The following is a 23,182-nucleotide window of genomic DNA, read 5'->3' as shown; positions in this document are numbered from 1 at the left end:
GAGAGGAAACAGGAAATGATCCTTGAGAAACAGGTATAGTTAATATTTAAATGAAAAATAGGTTAGCTGGACTCAGGGGTGTGGGTATGTATGAGACAGAGAGAGAGAGAGAGAGAGAGAGAGAGAGAGAGGAAAGGAGAGGGAGGAGAGGGAGATGGGAGTGGGGGGGACTGAATACACAGGGATGTAGGAAACCTGGAAGGCAATTAGAATGACATGTTCAAAGTGAATTGGCTTAGATAAAGAAATGGAAAAAGATATGGAATGTCTAGAATTTAAAGAGTTAGAAGTTCTTAAAATGAAACTAAAGAATTAGGCAGAAGCCACATAGATGTATGTACTTGTTATTTACAAATCTTAATGATGTAGAAAATAAAGTAATACATAGAATAAATGTTTTCATTGAAGTAGTTAGGTTTGTTTTTCAAGAGTTTGTTCTTCAAGTGTCAATGATGTTTAAAATACACTTTTGTGGAACATTCCAGCTAAGTTAGGCAGTACTCTATTTGGTACATATAAAAACCACTCATAGAACATTTAGATAAAAATTATTTGATAATGTTCCTTTTAGTGTTAGAATGATTTTACAAAACTATGTTAAACTTTTACATTGTCTTATGGACCTGGGCATATATTAGTATCATATTACTATGGGAAAAGAGTGGAGACATCCCCTGTATCAAAAATATATACTGTTCTTATTCACAATCAAAACATCTAAAAACAGACTCCTAATCTTCTCTTGAAGTATGCATAGTTTTTAGAACTCTTTCATTTTCTTTCCTAATATTTTAAAACTGAGGAAACAAAGAGTCCGAAAGAAGCAAGTATCTTTTTGTTGTTGATTTTTTTCTTTACTTTCATATTTTCTCCGTACAAATATTTGGCTCATAGCATTGCCGTTATTTTTTTCCAAGGATATTACTGTGTCATATCAAAAACTGACATTTTTATTTTCAGCAGAAATTGCACAGCAAGGGTGAAGATAAAGATGGGTGTAGAAAACTATATGTCAGTGATGTTCCTATACTTTATCTCTACTGGCCAATAGGTGTAAAATTACGATTAAAATTTTGCTTCCTTTTGTTCTGAGTTCCACCATGAAATTTAACCCTAAGTCGAGTATATGAGTTTTATTGGTCCTTGATGTTTACCTTGATCCTTTGAAATTAACTTTTATTTCCTTGGAGTTGACTGATTCCTATAAAACTAATACAATAAAATGTGACCAAGTATTTTTGGTGAGATTGTATCTAAGAGAGTTTGAGGTGCTATGAAAAAATACCATAAAGTGAGTGGCTTATAAACAACAGAAATTTATTTCTCATAGTTAGGGAAGACATCCTAGATCAAGGTACCAATAGCTTCTATGTCTGATGAGGGCATGCCTCCTGGATCATAAATGACCATCTCTTCACTATGTCCTCACACAGTGAAAGGGACAGGGGTGATTTATGTGGCCTTGTTTTAAAGCCAATAATCCCATTCACAAGGGCTCTGTTTTATAACCTAAACATCTCCAAATATTATCACATTGGGAATTAGTTTCCAATAACATAAGTTTGAAGGGGATATAAATATTAGGTCTTTTTTATAGGAGAGACAATGAAATTATCTAGGATTTAATCAAAAAAGTATTATATTCCAAGTATGACTAATCAGGTTTTCCTTTTATTCTTTACCCCTGGAACCTTGTTTGAAGTATCCATTACATTCAGTACTTTTACTTGAAAGGCCATCCAATTGAAGTTTATTCCTGTCAATTTGTTGTGGTGACATTACTATGGACAGAGGGAGGAGGCTTTTCTCCTGTCAAAAATATATAATCCTTCAGCAATTCAAATTAAAATAACGCCAACCTTTTCATGCAGTTTCATTGATTCAAATTTACTTCAATAGAGATACGTTTGTTATTGGTGATGTTTTCAGTGAAGATACTATAGTGGCGCCGCCTTCTTCACCATTGCAAGTTAATAAAGCTTCTGCAGAGACCCTAATCATAAATTGTTGTTGTTAAGAGAATATCAGCAAAGATTTTCTGCAAAAAAAAAAAAAAAAAGCTCAGTGTGATTACAACTCCCTATTTCCTGTTGTTCTGTCTTGCAAAAGCTAAGTTTGACCATAGACTTGATGATGTTGCTCCTGCTTTTGTGGTAAAATGTGTAAAACCTCTGACTGTTCTAAAAAATGAGACAAGAAGCACTTTCTGATAACTCAAAAAATTACTTTTATGTAGACTCCTGCAAAAATATAAACCCCCAATCCCCCCCCCCACACACACACACATTGGGTGTAAAATACAAAGAGTTTCTAGAATAATTTTCCAGAGGAGGAAATTTCAGGCACAAGCCACACTCTGGACTCGTCCGGTTGCAGCCAATAAACCTTCTTCCTGCTAATTCCTTGGATGGCTAGCCTCATCAGTCCTACATCAGTACCAATAAACAGAACCCAAACAAAACTAACTGGAGGAGACAAAAAAAAAAAATTGCCACCCTGCTATTATCAGGGAAAAGAAAGTATGATAATAAATTGCTATCTTTTAATTATTTAAGGAGACCTGTTTTCATAAATATAATCTATGGGCTCAACTAATTGCCATAGTTGGGTGTTTTGGGTAGTTTTTAAAGTTATATATAACATTATGACACATTTTGACATAATCATAAAAGCATGGAATATAATTTGCTCTAATTTGAGTTTTACAATTTAAAAAATTCTTGGATCCTCTTAAAAATCCAAAATAAATAGATCATTTAGAAGTGGTTAACTCTTGCATTATGCTTTCTTCTGATTTAGAATAATTGAAGATGAAAGGTCTTCTCTCAAAGATGTACCCTGGGTTTTGTTTGAATTCTCAGGCACATTCTATTTGTTCTTAATCTTACCTGTCAGTTCAAGCCTGCTTTTTTGACTATCCAAAGAAATTTTATGGAATGTACTTATACACTAGCATGTTTGGTAGTAGATTCCAAACCTTTCAATAAATAAATAATCAATGGAAATTTTATTTGCCTTTGACCACTTCCAATGAAATGGGATGTATTATGTCCTTATATTGCAATGTAGAGTACGGATTATATTGCACTATAGACTAGATTAAATATAATTATCAGAGCATACAAAATGCTGGATTGTATTTTATAAGTAAATATAACCATCCATTTGAGAAATTGCATAAAGAAATATGCTTTAATTACCACCTTCAACATGCAACTTTCTAAAGAAAATCATGTAATGAAGGCAAAAATATAGGCCTTGTTCTGTAGAATAGGACAATTTGAACTATCTTTTAGTGGTGACTTGGGAATCATCTTTTAAAAGAGTATTGTCAGTCAGGTGTTGTGGCACATGCCTATTGCATTCCCAGCTGCTCAGAAGTCTGAGGCAGGAAGATCACTTACTCCTAGGAGTTCAAGACCAACTCAGTCCGTGTAAGAACCCATCTCAGAAGTAAAAACTAATACAAAATAAATAGCAGCATTGTCAGTTTATTCTGTTTAGCTGACTCTTCACTTGGTTAACAGTATATTTGTGAATAATTTAGCCCTAAAAATAGTTTTTTCATTCAAGTAGAAGTACAAAGAATTTAGAGAATAAAGTAGTTATATATGGAATTGAAGTAGACATTATTTGATTTTCCACCCATTTACCCCTATTACCTTGATAAAGAGTAAAGTCTGTCCTTCGATTTCCAAATCAAATTGTTACACTTAAAAAAAAAAGATGCTCTTTGAAATAGCAGACATCTGACATTCATCGATTATGGAGTATATGACCCCCTTTTTGGCTACCTTTCATATATATATATTATCACATATTTTCTCATCTGTCTCTCCGACCCAATCTGTTTTCTAAATCTCTTTGTCAATGTCATTGTTGTTAGAGGACCTCTGTTACTCATTGAAAAATGCAGTGTTTATGCTTTTGTTTTAGTTGAGTCTCATCAGTGATCTTTAAAAATACTACTGACTTAAGAAACACCATATCAATTATGTTAATTCTTCTATTAGTGCCAAAGATATGAGGGCACATTTTATGTATGTGTGTGTATGTATTCATGTATTTTAGATGTCCTTTCTCAAAGTCATTCAAAAAGAATATGTGAAATTTTCATCTTTCTCCACCTTACTTAGGACTCCCTGCCACAACATTTTCCTTCTCATAATATCAATGATTACTTCTTTTGTGACCTGGGGAAGATGTGAAACAAATAATGAATTCATTGGATGTTTAATTCAATGGAAATATACTAAAGAAATAAAATTGCATTTGAAATTTTTGGTCTTTCCTTTGGAAAGTATAAAGGAAAGTTTAACTATGCGGTTCATTTTCTGGACACTAGTAGTTGATTTTATTTTCAGACTGTAAGAGGTGTCTTCTTGGTGCCATAGAAACTATAAGAACTGAGATCAAGATTCCCTTCTCTAGTTCATTCTATAGATATATCATAGAGATTTGTGTGCAAGCTCTGGAGATACAACATACATGATACACAATATTTGGTCTCACAAAGCCTTGGACTTAAAAAAACTGTTTATCAAATATGCAATTATGAGGTCAGTGCTTATTTCTAAAAGGGATGACTCAGGAGATGTGAAAGTATGTTGTCAGCTGTCCTAACTCAAAGACAAAAGGGAACACTCCCTGAATAAATAATGTTTCCACCAAGAAGATTCTATCAATGAGAGAGGGATGGCTAAGGAAAAAATAGACGGGGTAAGATCTAGGAAGAGTGTCTTAGATGAAAGAAGCTACAAGTGAAAAGACCCAGAGAACAGAAAGAAGAGCTTTAAAAATCATTGAGGAAATCCTCATAGGGTTAAAAATAGGAGAGCAAGTCAATTATGGCCATGAGATGGGGCAGTAGAGGTAGGAGGGGACCACATTGTGGATGTGCTCATGTACCTCATTGGAGGTCTAGATTTTATCCTGAAGGCAATGGGGAGGGTTATGCTAGTGGCATGATTCAAGAGTGGCTGATATGTGGAGGATGAGTAGGAGTGAGTGCTGAGATACAGGGAGGCCTCTGAAAGTCTATAATAGTGATTGGACAGTAGGGATTTGCTAACTAGATGGGAGGGTTTCTGAAGTAATATGGGCTGCTCCTGATGACATGAACAGCCTAGCATGAAACACAGCTCAAGGTTCCACCTGATTGTGAACTTGTAGTCTCAGTTAGTATGATTATCGAGTGACAAACAAGTCCCTGGAGCAAAAGAGATGTGCTTTTGGAAAATACTTCATGTTTCCTTTTCAAATTATGCATGTAAAACATATTTATTATACAAATAACTATAAGACAAAAAAGCACATAACTCAATATTCACGCTGCCCTATGGTAATCAACATTAAATTTTGTGTATTTTAAAAATACACCTTTATGCAAACACAGAAAAGAGAGCACCAACTGTGTGAACATTTTAAAAATGCAGATATATTTAGAATTTTATACTATTTGTATCATTTATAAAAAAATATTCACTTACCAAAAATATATTTCCACACTTTTAAAAAACCATTTTTCAACATTTTAATGATTGCATGATGCAAAGAAATATTTTTAGTGCTTTCCTGAAATGTATGATTATTTCAATTGTAATAATTACATTTTAAATTAAATATTAATGTGTGAAATATTTTCAATCATATAGACATTCTATTGGCAAACTGATAAAGTCTAAAAGATAGTTTTCTAGTCTTCTAAAAATGTTTGGCAAATATTGGGGTAGGTTTACTATGGTAAGTATAGTATATTATAAGGTTAGTGCAAGAAAATGAAAACACTTAGAAATTGTTCTAAATTTGGGAAAAGAAACATACCTGTTATACTTCCTACAACAATGTTTCAGTATTTTTATGTAGGTAGTACTGTTATTTAAGGTTTCTCTCCTCCCCTTATACCTCATCTGAGCTATTGCCAAAATATATTAGCTTACAATTCTGTTAAATTTTATGGAATAGAAAAACTCTTCTTGCAATATCCACAATTGAGCACTGGGAGGGCAGTCCAGCTTCTTCCTAAGTGCTTTATAGATCAAAAAAACACTCATCTATTTGCAAGCATTATTCAAGGTCAATTTAAACAGAGTTTCTTGCAGACAATTTTTTTATTCAAAGAAGCAAGACTCTCAATTAGTTTAGATCTATGAATAGGAGCCATTGTTTACTGCCTGTTATTTGTACCATAAGCTCTTATGTCTTTTTTAGAATAACTTAATAAAAAGCAGATATTTGAGTCTATAAAAGCATACACATATTTTTTTTGAATCTTATATGCTTCAACATGTTAAACTTTAAATGAAACTGAAGGACACTCAAACAAAGTCACTTTTGTCAAAGCCTTTTCCTAAAACACATTTGGATGATGCAAGATGTAATCTCTTGTGATGTCCAAGTGATTGATAAACCAATTTATGCGGAATACACAAGAACTGTTTGGACTTTGTGGTTTTCTTAAATGAGATGAATAAGAAAATTTGTTTTCTGAATAGGAACTAAAGTATGCTAGGCCTATTTTAGATGTTTCAGTGTGCCAAAGATGGTATTAAGTTTGGTGTTCATAAATTACTAATCTGGAATAAGAGGTTGAATGTATTTTGAAAACTTAAACCTGTTTCACCTGAACATGTTTAACTAGTTAATAAGAAACATCAAAAAGAAAAAACCCTGAGGTCAATGGTCATTTTTTGTAAAGCTATTATATGCTGTTTAAATTGCTTGTTCGGGTCTGTCTATAACATAAGTTTAATAACCTAGCTCAAATGCAGATTTCTAATTTTCAATTAACATAGGAATAATTTTGTTTGCTAAAATAAAATAAATGAATGAATGACAAGTCTGAAACATGAAATGTTCTAGGTAGAACTTTTTAAAATTCCAAATTTCAAAAAATCATGTGGCAACTGTATAGCTCAAGCTTTAAGTATTAACTTTTAACCTTTGACCTTACAGATTTTAACCAATGAAATGTCTCTTTAAACTTTAAAGGAAACAATGATAACGAGCGCCTGGCGATTGCTAGACAGCGAATTCCATATCGACTTGGTCGAGTAGTTGATGAATGGCTACTCGACAAAGGTAAAAAACATTGATTAAAACTTCAAATAAAAAAATAATTTGAACATAACCAAGTAGTACTTCATTGTAACACTAATAAACATAAAATAAATTTTCCGTAAAACTAAATTAAAAACAAATTTAAAACAGTTAAATGTAGATAGTAATATTTGCATACCTTGTATAATAATTTCTATACATTTTTAGACGTACCAGCTGTTTAATAATCTTACCCAGTTAACTTAAGGTTAAAGGGACTGTTAAATATAATCCACTAACTCAATCTATGAAGGTACTCACAGCAAGCATTAACCCAAAATGATAAATCATTCATAGATTATATTGTTCCAGCCTCTAAATTATTAACTAAAATATATGTAGTTCTGATATCTTTATTATGGTCCTGAAAAAAAAAAAAGCAAAACTCTTTGTTTAAACTCTAGGAATCTTAAATAGTGGGCAATATGGATTGCCAGTCAAAATGAAGTCCCTTTAACGTTTGCAACCTTCTAAGAGCATTTGGGAACAAGCCCTAATTAAAACTGAACTTAAAGTTGTGTGCATGCTTTTTATGAGCAGAGAGCAAATCTGCTAAACTGGATCCTCAATTTGATGATAATGGTACTGTTGCTAAGGATTGCTGTTTGATGGAAATGTGCCATCTTTTCTCCATTGGTTTGTGTATCATTCCTGAAGCCGCTTTTTACATCTGAAGCTATTTTTTTTTTCATTTTGTTTTATTTTGATAGACTTGCTGAAAGCCAATCAGAAAAAAAAATATTTTTGGATTTTTTTTTTTTTTTTTGGTCTCTGACATGCTAAGTGTAAACCCTACATTTCTTTTCAGTGTGATTGCCGGAAAAGTAGAATAATTCCAATAACAATGGACTATTGCCTTCAAAAATAAACATTTCTAAAGAATAGCATACAGATACATGTGGACATTATGCAAATTACGAAATTTTTACCATAAAATTTAAAATTAGACTTCCGCTACTCTAGATTAGTTTCTGTCAGAGGTAATTTTAAGATGACAAATGCTTGAAATGTTAGATATGTCACACCTTTTAAATTTAAAGATTTAGACTTAACAGACCAACAATATAAGATATGAGGGCAAAGGGCAAAGGGATCCACTAAAAATTGATTTGTAATACCTATCTTTGATTGGTCTTTTAGCAAAAGCACTACATTTACAATAACTTGAGAATTTACAAGTATTTGCCAATAATTATGCATTTCATGGACACCTCATTTATAAGCAATGAATTATGAGTCAAATGCCTCTCTTATAGTTTATTGCTCTCATTATCCACCCCATGAAAGATCTGTTTTATCATCCTTTGTAGAATGTAGAGTTCACAATCAACATTTTTGCATGTATGTAATATTATTTTTACAGGGCGTCAGCTCACAATCTTCAATAGCCAAGCAACCATAATAATTGGCGGGAAAGAGCAGGGCCAGCCCTTCCAGGGCCAGCTCTCTGGGCTTTACTACAATGGCTTGAAAGTTCTGAATATGGCAGCCGAAAACGATGCCAACATCGCCATAGTGGGAAATGTGAGACTGGTTGGTGAAGTGCCTTCCTCTATGACAACTGAGTCGACAGCCACTGCCATGCAGTCAGAGATGTCCACATCAATTATGGAGACCACCACGACCCTGGCGACTAGCACAGCTAGAAGAGGAAAGCCACCTACGAAAGAACCCATCAGCCAGGTGAGCATGCGTATTTCATTCCTTCATTTGGGACTTGTGAAAGTGGGCTTTTTTGCATGTGAGACGTTTATAAAATAAGGTTGTTTTTTTTTTTTTTTTCGGATGTCAGGCTAAATGGTTCCTTTGAGGTTGCTTAACATAATGCATTCAGTTGGAATTTGAACCATATTGTAGTTTGTGGACATTTATAAAAGGCTTTGTGTTGCTTTGCTGGTTGCTGGCTAAGAGTCTTGATAGAATACATTTGGTCTAGCCCAGGCTGAGAGGATTGTCTGCTTATTGCACACTTTTCAATTAAAGTTTAATGAGCAAGTAAATTAATGAAATATTTAAAAGACCTTGTTTGTTTAAGATCAACACTTTATCTTTTTTTTAAGAGAAAAGCAAAGCTGATCTTAAGAGAGGTATGCCTGCAATACTTATATTGTATTTTGAAGTCTTAAAATTTTGAGTTGATAGACAAGTGGCTTTCATGGTGATTGATAGTCTATTCTTCTACTATGTATGAGAAAAACATGTTATTTCTTTGAGGACAAAGGCACCAAATGTGCTATTCAAAAACTATCTTGGGCTAAGGTATTCTGTATACTTTACTAATTGTGCTCACCTGGAATTCACTTTAATAGCTTATTATTCAATCAAAAATAGAATTTTTAAATGTGGCATAGTTACAGGCTAGAGGCTTATTAATTCAACTAAGATGTACTTGTTGATTGACTACCATGTACTAGACACTGATGTAGTTATTACTATCACATCAATGAAGAACACAGAACGACATTTATGAAGGCTGGTAGACCGTGTAGAAATGCCATTACATGCTATTTGATGCCCATTGACATTTATAGCCTCTGTATATATTCAGTTGCTAATGCTTTCTCAACTGTTCATTTTCCTTGGTCCCAAATTCATTTTTAAGTTTTGTTTGTAAGTTAGTAAATGTCTTTCCTAGGTACCATAAAAAGCTTTTCCAAATACATGACCCTACTTTTCTAGAAAACTACCTTCTAAAGGCACATGAGTAACAACAATTAATTTCAACATTGCTTTTACTTCATGTGTTTAAAACAGACTAAGTACCAGATTTGGAAAGAAACTAATAGAAAGCAAATTTTGTTTGTATCTGCACCCTATCTACTAATTAATTCATGTTTCCTATGAAAATAAGAAAGTAGATTCTAATTTTTACTTTACATTGAAAGACGAGTTATGAACAGAATAGAGAAATGTCCTGGGAAAAGAAAAATGATTTAAAAATTATAAATTTGGTATATTAATAAAGGTGGTACAGTATGGTATTGCATATTTTGCACCTCTATGCCCCTGTTTTCTTCCTGTTTGCCTTTGAGCACATGGTAAAATGGGCTGTCTCCCAGGATAGTCAACAGGACATATTTATTAATAACTCTCTGCAAGAGCAGGACACTCTTCTAAGCAGGAGGATATATTGAAACAACAAACACAATCTCTAGCCCTCATGAAATATCCATTTTAGTAGGAATGTTTGCTTCAAGTATCTTCCTTTTATTGACTTCTCTATCTATACTGACAAGATTGGTGATAATGTCATGCACTTAACCACTTGATAGAGTTGTGACTTTAGAGAGATTTATGCTTGCCCAATAGATTCATTTGATATTGTCTTATAATACTTCATTAGTGATTTTTTCCTGTCATTTATTTGTAGTTCAGTTAATGCTAAGCAAGTTTTTTTTTTTAAAGTGAATCTGATACACGAAAAATGAAGCACAAAGGAATCAATACTCCATTTCCTTTCTATAAAATAATTCATAAGAGAACAAGTGCATTCAGAGTTGGAAATGTTTTTGTGAATATAATTGGAAATAGGTATTGTTCTTAGTAGTTGTATTATATTTTTAATGCAATGACAGTTGCAAAAGCTCCTAGGTAATCTAAATGTATCCTTGAATAAGGAAAGAATTGTTAGCATTGTTTTGATGTATTTTATCAATTAGTATCTGCAACATACTAAGAAATATTATTTTGAAAAAAGGAAAAATAACCATTTCTTTAAAAGATACTGAGAAATTCAGAAATAAAAAGTATGCATTTTATAATATTAATTAATACATAAGAAATACAGTTGACTGCTTGTTAATTTAATTGCCAATGGAAAGATTTTTTTTTTATTATGAGCTATTACATGTTTAAAGATACCAGTGGTTTACACAAGTAAATGATTTAATCAATTAATAATTACTTGGGTCATTTGAGGAAGTATTGACTTAAATACAAAAATTACTAGGTTCATGGAAAATAGATATTTTAAATCTTTACATCTTTTAATAGACCAAGAACAGCAATTAAAGAGTTTGGCTTAATATGTTACAAATAATCAATTGTTACAAATATTCAATTTGGCAACAACGTTTTAAACTTGGACAAATCATTTTCAAAATTGTTTTATATGTCATAGGTGCCAGTGAAATGCACCTATATAGGAGAGGAAAACCAATAGAGAAGGAAGCAAATTATTTATTTTTGAGTAATGCAATAACTTATTGTAAACTTTTCTTACCTCAACATTGATTTTCAAATTGTCCTTTAAGTACAAAGAAGTTATATATATATATATATATATATATATATATATATATATATATATATATAAAATATTTAAAGTGTTTATTGGAATTGCTCAACATTTAGGAAGTTTAAATATGCGAGTGATTTGTAATGCTAATTTTAGTTCTGGAAACGTTTACCCATTTTTTACAGATTAGATGCTTCATCTCTCCTATCAACCTCGTCCATAATGGCTATATCTGCCTGCTTTTATCTACTGCCTTACTAAATTGTGTACCAGGAAGGGTCATTTCATTTTTCAAAAGCCATACTGGACTGTTTTTTCAATCAAAGTGTATTTTCCTCAGTGATAACACTGAGCCACTTAAGCTACAATGGCAATGTACTTTGGGGTGATTGCATGTTTTAGAACTATGGAAACAGATTTTTGGTCAAGCAGAATTAAATTGGATTCATTTCAAATAGATGAGATGAAGTTTGTTCAGTCATCCCGCAGGGCAAGGAGTAGGTGAGAAATGTATTTCGCTTTTCACAGGGTCCAAGAATATAAGAGTGTTCATGAAAATATCCTCCACAAGATCCTGTTTACTTTCCTACTTAAATGTAAACAGGTTTTAAGAAGAAAAAATAATAGCAGTTTTTCTTCTTTCTTGATCAATTTTCATACTGATGTTTCCTTAAAAAGACATAATTTATATTATGAAAGTATGGTGATATTTATCAACTCTTCTGATTAAATGGATTCATTTTAATGTGAATATAACAATATTGTTAATACTTTTGTATGCATAATGTAAAGTTCAGGAACCTGTTTTACTTAGAATATTTAATTGTTTCCATAAGACCCATTTGCCTTAAGAGACATTTTCCATAAGACTATTCTCATTAAGACAATATTTGTGAAAATAATTGGAGGGTATAAAATTCCTAGGAATGCTGACAGCTTCCTGGGATGGGGAAGCAATGAGTTGGAAGGATTTAGCCACTAAATGTTCCCTCTCCTTCTTCATGATCTGATAATTTTTTATGATGTTCATGTGCGTGTGCATTTATGTGAATAAGTAAAAGGGCAACCTTCACTCCCTTTGCTTTCCAATCTGTATAGAAAAGAAAGCAGTTCTGTGCTGTTTCTTTTAAGATCAAGATTGCGGCATTTATTCTGGAGTTTTCTTTGCAGCACATTTTATGATCTTTTCTTTCTTTCCTGAATACTTTACAAGCTATATACATATTATAGAAACTTTGAATGCTTGGTTTGGTAATGTTTTTTTTTTCTTAGAGGTAGTATAATGGAGAGAATAGTGAATGAGAAGTCTGGTTTCCCGTTGGACACCAGCAACTACCTTATTGTGTGACTTGGACAGTTTTGTTTACCTCACTCTTCTTTAGTTTTGTTTTTTTTTTTTTTTTTTTTTTTTTGTTGTTGTTGGTTTTGGAGTGGGTGGGGGCTGGTTACCAGGCAATGAACTCAGGGGCACTCAACCACTGAGCCATAGTCCCTAGCACTATTTTGGATTTTTTTTAGAGACAGGATCTCACTGAGTTGCTTAGCACTTCGCCATTCTGAGGCTGGCTTTGAACTTGCAATCCTCCCATCTCAGCCTCCTAAGCCACTGAGATTTAGGTGTGCAGCACCACGCCTGGCTTTTTTAAAGTTTGTTGCTGCCCTATAATAAGTGGGTTACTAGGAATCTCTTGCATTTTATTCAGCTCTAAAATTTAATTGATTCTAGTGATGATACTCTTAATTAGGTCTTCTCATCATTATTTAACAAAGCATAGATGTCACCCTTCACCTTTTCATAGGGTGGCCGTGCATCCCAGTTGGCCAGGATAGTCCCAGTGTGTACCTGACATTCTGAAATAATTACTGATATATTTTTGACTCTTAGTAGCACCCCATTTTGGTATCTAACCAATATTGAACTCTACTTTTTTAGCATATGTAAAACCTATCTTTGCAAGAAAATCATACTTCACAAGAATAATAAATATCAACCCTCTCCTTAATATTCAGAGAAGAAACCGATCTGGTAGTTTTATCTGGTTTTCAGAATACACAGCTTTTTCATCTTCTCATCTTGTTTCAAAAATCTTGAGAAAGGGGAGAGAATAAGGTTTTGAAAGACTCTAGTTTTTGACTAGCCTGCATCTCCTGGGAAGAAATTAAATTATGGAGTGAGGCAGAATCAGCAAATATGAGTAGAATGTATTGGACAGTTCGGTGATTCCAGGGTGAAGTTTTCCAGGGCAGAGTTACCAAATCTACTCAAGGAGAGAAACTCTAGAGGGTTATAAAACATTCCTGGTAGCTTGTCAGAGACATGTATATTTCACACATGAGACATCCTATTAAAGTCAATGGTATTTGATTCCCAGTGGAATTTTCTGGAAAGAAACCCAATTAGTGTTCCAGCAAGAAAAGAGTATTTAATATATTGGCCACTGCTAGTGCTTCTTAGAGGCTTTGGAGCTACTCATGAAAAATGAATACAATTTGTTTAAAAAATGTAAGCAGAATGAACACATATTCCCATGAAAAATATTTAGAAATAACTGAATACATATTGTAACTTCCAAGAACAAAAGTTTATTTTTATTAAAAATATTAACTAGCCTTGGCTGTGGATTCATTATTTAAAAAAATAATAGCATTACTTATAATTATGTGTGTTTCTGATAACCACTCTGAATGTTTAAAATACTGGTGACATGAATAATTAATATTATTTTCCCTAGCCCAATCCTTCTACTGAATTTTCTTATGTTAGTGTACACTTTTGCAGTAAGTTTTAGTGCACATTGGAAGGTAAAACACTTAAGTGTTGATTTAAAAATATATACAAAGGCATGTTTTCTGAAACTAATGGCGCCTGGTGAGAAGATTTATTCATTGTAATTTTAAATGTGGGCAAGCAACTGCTATTTTGAAGGTAATTTTTCTCCTTCATTGCTGGCAAGCAAAAGTCCCAGGGTGTGTACATTTGAAAGGGTTTACTTTAAGAAAATTCTGCAAAGATTCTCTTTGAAATCTGGATGTAAAGGTACTCACTCTATCGGTAGATGCAAACTTGGTTTTGAGATGTTTTTCAACAAAACCAATCCTAGACAAGTATGTACATCCATCCATTCATTCACTTAACATAACACATGTTCGTTGAGCAATTATTACATCCCAGGTACTAGTCTAGTCACTGGAAATACAACATTGAACAAAATTAAACTTGTGTTCTAGTTGGGGAAGATAGGCAAAAAAAAAAAAAAAGAATGAAGAAAACAAATAATATACATGGATGTCAACAGCTATAGGAAAAAAGAGGATAGGAGAGCAAATGGTTGTGGTGATAGGGAACATGAAATGGAAATGCCTTTTGAATTAATGTGCATAGATTACTAGTGATAGTGGAATTAGTTGTAAAGAACACTTATTCAAACATGCGGTCATATCCAGGAGATTACATCCCTTGTGGATGGGGCCAGGGGCAGCTGATTGCTCTGTTAAGGAATGAGAAGCCAGGGAGAAAGCAAAAGGGACACCAAGATATGCTGTCTCTGTTCCTCGCTTGTGTTGTTCTCTGGGTTCTAATAAATATCTTGATTAAATCAGAAGTATAATGAAATCCTAGAGTGCATGTGTATCTGAGGAAAAGATGGAAATTCAAAAAAGTACAGGCTGGTATTACTATTCCTTTCAACACATGCAAAAATGGAGGCGCAGGGAAGTAAAATAACTCATCTCAGTGCTGTGCAGCCTGCTTCTTTCCAGAGTACTTGGATGTGGTATTCCCTCTGCCCTTGTCCTTGGCCTCCTTTCAGAAGCTCATCACCATTTGCCTCTTATATTCATAACCACCTCCGGTGGGATTTGGACCCAGTTGTGCTACTGTTGTGAAAATGCAAATATGATGATGGCATCTCCTTCCTTCATACATTCATGAATTTAGGACAAAGGGCAGAATCCTTGAGTAGTCACCAAGGTCCCTTCTCCACAACTGGCTGCTCTCAGCCTTGCTGCAAATTTCCTCACCCAGCCCCACACTCTTTTCTTCAGATCTATTAAACTACTCACAGTGGCCTCCTGAGGTCACACCCATTCAAATCTCCATGTCCTCTGCAGCAGGTCCATCAGTCTCCATCCCCATGACTTCCCCAGGCCATCTCTCCCACTTGGCTGCAGGTTCCTTTCTCTGTGTTATGGGTAAGTTCCTAGGAGTTATCTTCCCCAGTGGATTTGAAATTTCTTGATCCTAGAAATTATGCTCTATTTTACTTTATAGAATGAGCACAGCACTTGGTGCATTATTTGAATGAATGAATGAATGCATGAATCTATCAATCAATGATTTTGTCATTTGGCATTTATTACCAAAATAATTACATTGACTATTAAAAAAAGTTAACAAGTATCCAATGTTGGTCGCTTTACACCAGTATTAAAATTTCAGCAGGTGTTACATTTTGTGACACATAGTTGTTTTTATCAGAAATTAACATTTAAAAAAATGAAACCATCATTAAATGTAATTAACACTAAATGATAATGGTCTTTATCAGACTTCTATGCTATAAATGCAAACAAAAGTAGATTCAGTTCCTATCCTTAGGGTTCTAAATTTCTGTTTGGCTCTAAGCTTTTTTCTCCCTCAGAAAACGGAGAGACATTAACTTAAGTTATCCCTAAGGCCCCATCTCTAAAAGTCTACAAATTTTTATTTTTATTATTCAGATTCAGAAGAGTAGATTTTAAGATTTTGTGGTCACCCTAACATGCTATATTTGTTTAAGGTTCTGTAGCTTTTGCAAATCTTTAGGCAACGACTAATAAAATATTACATAGTGTTTTATAGTTTGAGAAAGTTAGCTCCACGAAATATGAGTAGTTGTCCAAGATCACACAGTGAATAAATGTTGATCCATGACTGAAGCTCATGTTTTATTACGCCTTCTCTTACCTAATAGGAGATATTTAGTCATTGCTTAAAATACAGTTCCATACTGCACACCTAATTGTTATGGAGCTGGGGCCTTCCAAGAAACTGAGCACCGCAAAGACCTCCTCTTTTGAACCCCAATTCTTTTTGACTAAGAAAGATTGCAGACATGTTGCTCAGAGTAACAGGAATGAGTTTTTTGAAGGTATAGAGAAAAGGGAAAGGGGACACTTTCAAGGAAAAGAGTGGGTCCTCTTAGAGAGAACAGGGCCAATGTGCCTCTCCCGCACTCCAGCTTTATTGGAGATCCCAGAGAAGTTTCTAGAGAGTCCTTCCCAGATCCACCTCTTGACTTTTTACTAACCGTAGGGTGACATCATATTTTCAAGTCCTCACTGTCATGGCAACTGTAGGTCACCTTGGTCCATGCTGACTGGTTCTAATTGGATCCTTAACCATACATTCTTACAGATTTTATGGTTAGGAAGAACTGTGCTTATCTCCTAGACTTTCAGGATCTGGTCAAAAAAGTCTCCTCCTTCAGAGTCACTTAGATTTCTCTTATCAATATTATTTCAGGCTTGTATTTGTCCTGCAATGAGCAGGTAGTTTGCTGAGGAATGTAATCTATCCTGTCCACTGAGGCCAGGTAGGGTAACAGGTAAATTGCTTCATAGAAAAGAAAGCATGTGGAGGTCAGCACAATGGGCCCATTTTATAGAATTATTCTCTTGACCTCACTTTCCAACCATCCTCGTCTGTCTGTCCCCTAACATAACAAGATTCTGAATCCTTGTGTCCTGGGGGCTACAATCCAAAGAGGCAGCATTGGTATGGATCCTTAGGTGCAGCACAGCAGAGAGGTCAAGGGCATCAACTCTGGAGGCAAAGAGCCCACCTAAATGCCAGCCTTCCTTTTAACATGTACCAGTTATGTGTTCCTCATCTTCATACCTCATATTCCCACCTATAAAATAGGGATTGTGTTTTCATAAGCTTTCTGTGAGGATAAGATGACTCAATATTGAGTGGGAAATATATAAAATTATGCTGATTTGAACAACTTTTTCCTATCCAAACATGGAAATTTCATATGGTTCATTCTAAACTATAAGAAATAGGGTGCCTGACACACTTAAGCCCTATATAAATGATACTTATGTTTGAGAAGCATTCCTCAAATACAAACTACGAATTAAAGAATGTTTTGTTACCTTGAAAGCTGTTTTCTCTACTTTGAAGAATAATTGTGAATTTATGTTTCTAAAACAGAGCATCAGTTGTGTGGCATATAAGGAACTGAGTTGTCTCCTGGCAACACTCCCCTGGGGAGGTGGGTATGAGAGGCTGGGTGAGGGTCAGGTAACGGAGGGCAGGGAATGACTCCCAGGAAGAGTTGTCATTGTCATTTAGGAGGCAAGGGCCCCAGTGTATTTAGCAACACTGGGCTGATCTGCACAAAGAACTGATGGTTGTCCCCATTCCTACCAGTTTGACTCAGCTTTCCCATCCTCACCCACTGGCCTCCAATCCCTGTGGACTAAGCATTCTGTAGCTTGCATGTACCTATTTCCCAGGTTGTTCCTAGAGAAAAAGAAGCTGATTCACAGTATGATGCTAAATCTTGCAGATTTGATTTCTATGTCTTATCCTTCATAACGTATTTGGGTGAGGGAGCTTAAACCTTGGAAATATACTTGCGCATGAAAAACATAGAGAACTTTTGGCTCTGCATTAGACCAGATTGGGCTTGTCATTCTTGACATAATCTCTTTTGATATAATATTTAATAGCCCTGGAGAAATAGAATGAATTAAGACTTTACATTAAATTAGTACATGGTAGTAATTTCAGTGGGAATTTCCTTCAAGAGAATAGGCAAAGTTGGCACTTCTGATATTTCTAATATCAGTTTCTGGACAAACAAACATCTTTTTTTAAATTAAATAATTAGTATTTTAAGTAACAAGACTATAGCCATACTTAATTATCTTAGTTTTGACCAGCACTATGAATTATTTGGACTAATATTTTGTGACCTTGTAGTTTTGAAATTTATATGTATGTCTGTATTACATCTGCTGATTTATCCCTCTCTTTATTGTCATCATGGTTGTCTTTGAAGTTAAGGAGGGGCCAAATCATCGGATACATAAATAAACAAAAGATAATTATGTATGCATATGAGTGTGTGTGTGTGTGTGTGTGTGTGTGTAAGCAATGCTTCCATCTTATATGGTAAAACATTAAGCTTTATTCAATAAATGAATGCCAGGATTATTTGAATCTATGATAATTTCTTGCATCTTTGATCATCTACAGGCTATATTAGATTTTACTACTTCAGGTATCACTGAAAACTTCCCCAGTCATAAAAGAATATACTGATATCATTAGGTAGAAACCCAAGAAAAGGTTTAGGTAATTCATCTGCCTTTACTAGACATTTACCCAATGATGTTCCCTGTATTCTCATCTTCACCTTCATGTTTATATAACATCTTAAGCAGACAGATAGCACCCTGTTAACTAGGGGTTTCTTCACTAAGTGTTCTATATGCCAAATATAAAAATAAAACAGGAAGTGTGTGAGTGTGTGTGTGTGTTTCCATGGTATAGGTAGCCTGTAAATCCACAATGCTTTTACTTGAAATTGCAAACTACAAATATCTTATGTGCACCTCACCTCACCTATGCAGTACGCTTTGCAAGCTATTATAATGCTATTCTTGAAGATGAGATATCTGGTAATGCAGGATTTTATAACAAGAACCATTTCTCTAACTTATAGATTATTAGGAATCTATACATGAAGTACTCTGTATTAACAATACCAAAGCTCTTGTATACCACTGATTTAGAATCTATTATTAGTAGGATCACTAATACAATTGAAACTTGGAGACAACTTTAAATAAGGAAAGCTATTTTAGTGCTGTTTTGATGGCAAGTGTATTGGGCAATGCATTTCTATTATTTCACTTTTTCTGAGTGTTGGCAATGTGCTAGACACGGCCCTGACTCTGGAATTACTCACTTTCTCTCCTTGGTATTTTTAAAACCTAAATTGTGTTTGTGCAGAGCTTCTTCTAAAATAGATTATTATTGTCTAAACCATTGATGTAGTAGGGTTGTTGTTGGCCTTGGACTCCTTTGCTTCATTTTAGAAGTTTCTAGGTCTAACAGGAGGTGGATACTCCTCTGAGAGACATATGGGGGGATGAAACCACTTCCATCTTTATATGAAATACTGCTATGCTGTCAGGAAAGCCCCAAGAGCTGAGTGAGATGATGCAAGCCTGGAATCCCAACAACTTGGGAGGTTGAGGCAGGAGAGTCACAAGTTTGAGGCCAACCTCAAAAACTTAAGGAGCCCTAAACAACTTAGTGTGACCCTTTCTGAAAATTATAAATAAATAAATAAAAATTCAAAGGGCTGAGGATGCAGCTCTAGTAGTAGAGGGTCCATGGGTTCAATCCTCAGTAATGAAAAACAAAACAAAATAAAAAGCTCTAAGAATGTTAGATATATAAACATCAACATTAAAACAATTATATGGAGTAAAGCATGAACTGTGTTTATCCTGAAGATTCGTTGAGAATATCAAGTAAACTTGTATAATAAGTAAAGCTCTTAGCATAGCACCTGTTATTTTTTTTCCTTCCTCAATATCCTTATCATTTGGTGGAAAGGGTACTAGGAATTGAACCCAGGGCCACTTAACCACTGAGCCACATCCCCAGCCCTTTTAATTTTTTTATTTTTGGACAGGAAGTGTGTGAGTGTGTTTGTATATGTGTGTGTGTTTCTATGGTATAGGTAGCCTGTAAATCCACAATGCTTAGGGCCTTGCTAATTTGCCAAGGCTGGCTTTGAACTTGAAATCCTCCTGCCTCAGCCTGCCCAGTTGCTGGGATTATAGACAGACACCACCATACCAGGCCCTCCTCAGTATCCTTATCTATAATTGCCCACTATCTTTTTCTTCTTCCTCTACTTGCTTTCTTTTTTTCTTTCCTGTGCTAGGCACTATTTTAGCACTATAGATTTACATGTGATGACTCAAATGTAAAATTTAAAAAATTGTTCTTTGTTTGTCCAACATTACTATAAGACTAAGTAGCAAGAATATGGAACTATATTCTTGTGTAGATACTGGGTGGTGAACCAAGTGAGGAGCTTCTGCCTGCTGAATCATGCTATGCAAACTATTATGAAATCTCCAGGAAATACAGTCAAGAATGTGAAATTCAACAGTAAAGATTTGTCCCGGAACATTTGAGAGAAAGTTATTTCCATAGTTTCTCCACTTCCTAGCTTACCTTGGCAGCTGATGTCCCCTGAGTATGTATCAAAAAGAGTTATGTGTAAGCCTAGAAAATGATAAGTTCTTGTGTCCATGGATCCAGAGGAGCTGTAAATTTTTTTTTTTCAGAAGAGAAGTCTCTTGTTCTAATGAATATATTTCAGAAACGAAAAGGTCTATCAAGATTCATACAAATCCTGTGATGACATTTTCCTGTCTACTTTCCCTTGCACACCATTAGCAGGAAATTGGTAATTATTTTAGACAAAGTCAACATGGCAATTCATAGCAGTAGGATAAAAGATAAGACATTACACACTAGCCAAAGGACTACTTGCTCTGTGATGAACTGAGAGCTTTACAGTGTCCAAATAAAGAATTTTCACTGTTCCAAAGATGGTTGAATCACATTTGTGTCTGTAATTTTTCCTGTCTTCTTTAATGACCTGGTTGTTTTTACACCCGTGTCAATGCAGCCTTGCATTCTATAGTTTTTAGGAGATTAATTCAGAAAAACAAAGGTTTTATTTTTTTGTTTGTTTTTGTTTTGTTTACTTCAACTCTGAATTTTATCTTTAGTTCCCTAACAATAATAAACTCCTTGACAATACATAAACACAGAATCCAATTTCCCACTTTCAGTTTCTGCATATGGTGCCTCTCTTTTTCCGGGGTTGCAACTGTGTGAGTGATCTTGTTAGTTATTGTTTCTACATTTGAAAGTACTGAAGCTCTGTTAATGTTAATAGCTTGGGGTAGTTTTAAACCTTGCATTTCACATGCTGCTTTCCTGAACAACCTTGAGCAGAACCTGTTTTCTGTTTTTATAGCATTTTAAAAACATACATGAATAGGTATCCATGTAAGTAGATACATGCTTATCTAACTGTCCGAGCTTATAACCTTTAGAGTTCTTTGTGATGAGTGGCATTAAGTTAAGACCTTTGCCTTATTAATCCATGTGTGCTTAACACCTAATGTATTACTGTGCAAAGTGGACTCTTGGTAAATGAGTTTGAATTAATGAAAATGAAAGCACAAAGTGCACAGTTCAATTCTGAGATAAATATAGTATGCTGCCTAGTCCTAAATTTTCCTGGTTTGATCCATATTTTCAGAGAATAAAGATTATATATATATATATATATATATATATATATATATATATATATACACAAATTAATTTCTTTCACTTATAAAGACAATTTTAAAGTAAAGTTATTAGATTTTTTATATTATATATAATTACTCAGCAAAAAGATGCAGATGCAAATTCCCATTTTGATTTATACTGTGAACCTTCTTCATATAACACCAGGAGGGAAACTCCTTTGTTGTAGTCTCTTAAGATGAAAAGAAGGGCACAATGCATTGTAATTTTGCCTGCCAAGTGACAGCTTAGCAGGTGTAGGACACAATTCCACAGGCTTAGCATAATATTATCATTTTGAAGATATGGTGGTTGACCAAGGTAGGGAAGGGGCAGTGCTAATGGTCCATCTCAGAAAGAATATTTTATGTTTGCATTTGTCTAGAATTGTTGACACATTCTAAAAATAAAAAGCAAGCTGGCTTTTGGTCAGATTTATTACTGGTTTTAAATCTTTCATATTTGAAGTACTTATTTTTGTACCAGGGTTGACCTCTTCCATCGCTCCTGGAGCCATAGTCAGATTATTAAACTTACTTCAGAATTTTTAAAGCGGTTGACCCATTTTGAAGAGTCAGAAATTTCCATTTTTAAATGGTTTGTCTGATTTTTAAATATCTTTAGCCAATTTTAGGTAATTGAATAAGCATGTGAAAATCTTTAAGAAAAACAACCAGAGATCTAGTAATATGAGATCCATCAAAGATCCAGTTTGTACCATGTGCCTCTTGAAAGGCCTTCCAGAAAGTTTTGCGTGAGCATGATATGTAGACATTGGGTATTGCTGGAAATCAGAAAAAAAAAATGGGGGAAAATGGGGGAATTGTACAACATTTTGAAACAGACAGCCATTGATGAATTTAATCATGTAAAATCCACGATATTTTCCTTGGCAAATTAAAATGGGAACCAAGTACAAAGAATTAGAGAAGTAAAAGAAGAGATTAGTAGGACATGCTGGCATAACACTAATTGGATACAAATACTTAAGTGAAGTTCGGGGAAAAGAGTGAATTCCTTATGACAGACAAATCTTGACAAAGCCAAGGAAATGTCAAGGGAATATTTTCTTGCTGTGTGGGCTATTTGAAAATATGATTTATGTATACAGTGGCATCTGAAATCGCTAATAACAATATTAATTATATCTTGTCTTTTTATGCTGTTTCTAAGACCAGTAGGAGGATGCTGGAAAAAATATACTTTTCTTCTTCATGTACATACAAAAGAATATAATTGTTAAATTATTTGCATTATGACAACATGAGTGCAAATCAGTAAGGTTTAGAAGATGATGTATAAAAAGCAACAAAAGTCCATCCATCCCTTCACCACTCCCCAGTCTTATTCCCCAGAGATAATATATTTTAATAATTCTATTTGGTAATTTGCTCCCTAATCCCTAAACAATATGCTTCTACATTTATTTGTTGATTTTTCTCCATTCGTACAATATTTATATGATC

At 34.2% G+C, this 23,182-nt stretch overlaps 1 protein-coding gene across 35 annotated transcripts in view; it reads left to right on the top strand.

The window, feature by feature from the left end:
* The window catches only part of Nrxn1 (neurexin 1), a 1,068,088-nt gene that overhangs the window by 937,685 nt on the left and 107,221 nt on the right, over positions 1-23,182 (top strand). For 21 of the 35 annotated variants that reach the window (XM_077792122.1, XM_077792124.1, XM_077792117.1 and 18 more), the window contains 2 exons: positions 6,991-7,080; positions 8,462-8,781. In XM_077792122.1, coding sequence (XP_077648248.1) covers positions 6,991-7,080; positions 8,462-8,781 — 410 coding nt within the window. The remainder of the gene's footprint in view (positions 1-6,990; positions 7,081-8,461; positions 8,782-23,182) is intronic. The other 14 variants (XM_026385712.2, XM_026385711.2, XM_077792135.1 and 11 more) reach the window with 2 other exon arrangements.

Source organism: Urocitellus parryii, chromosome 12, assembly GCF_045843805.1.
Source record: "Urocitellus parryii isolate mUroPar1 chromosome 12, mUroPar1.hap1, whole genome shotgun sequence".
NCBI lineage: Eukaryota > Metazoa > Chordata > Mammalia > Rodentia > Sciuridae > Urocitellus > Urocitellus parryii.
This window is presented reverse-complemented; position numbering and strand designations above follow the sequence as displayed.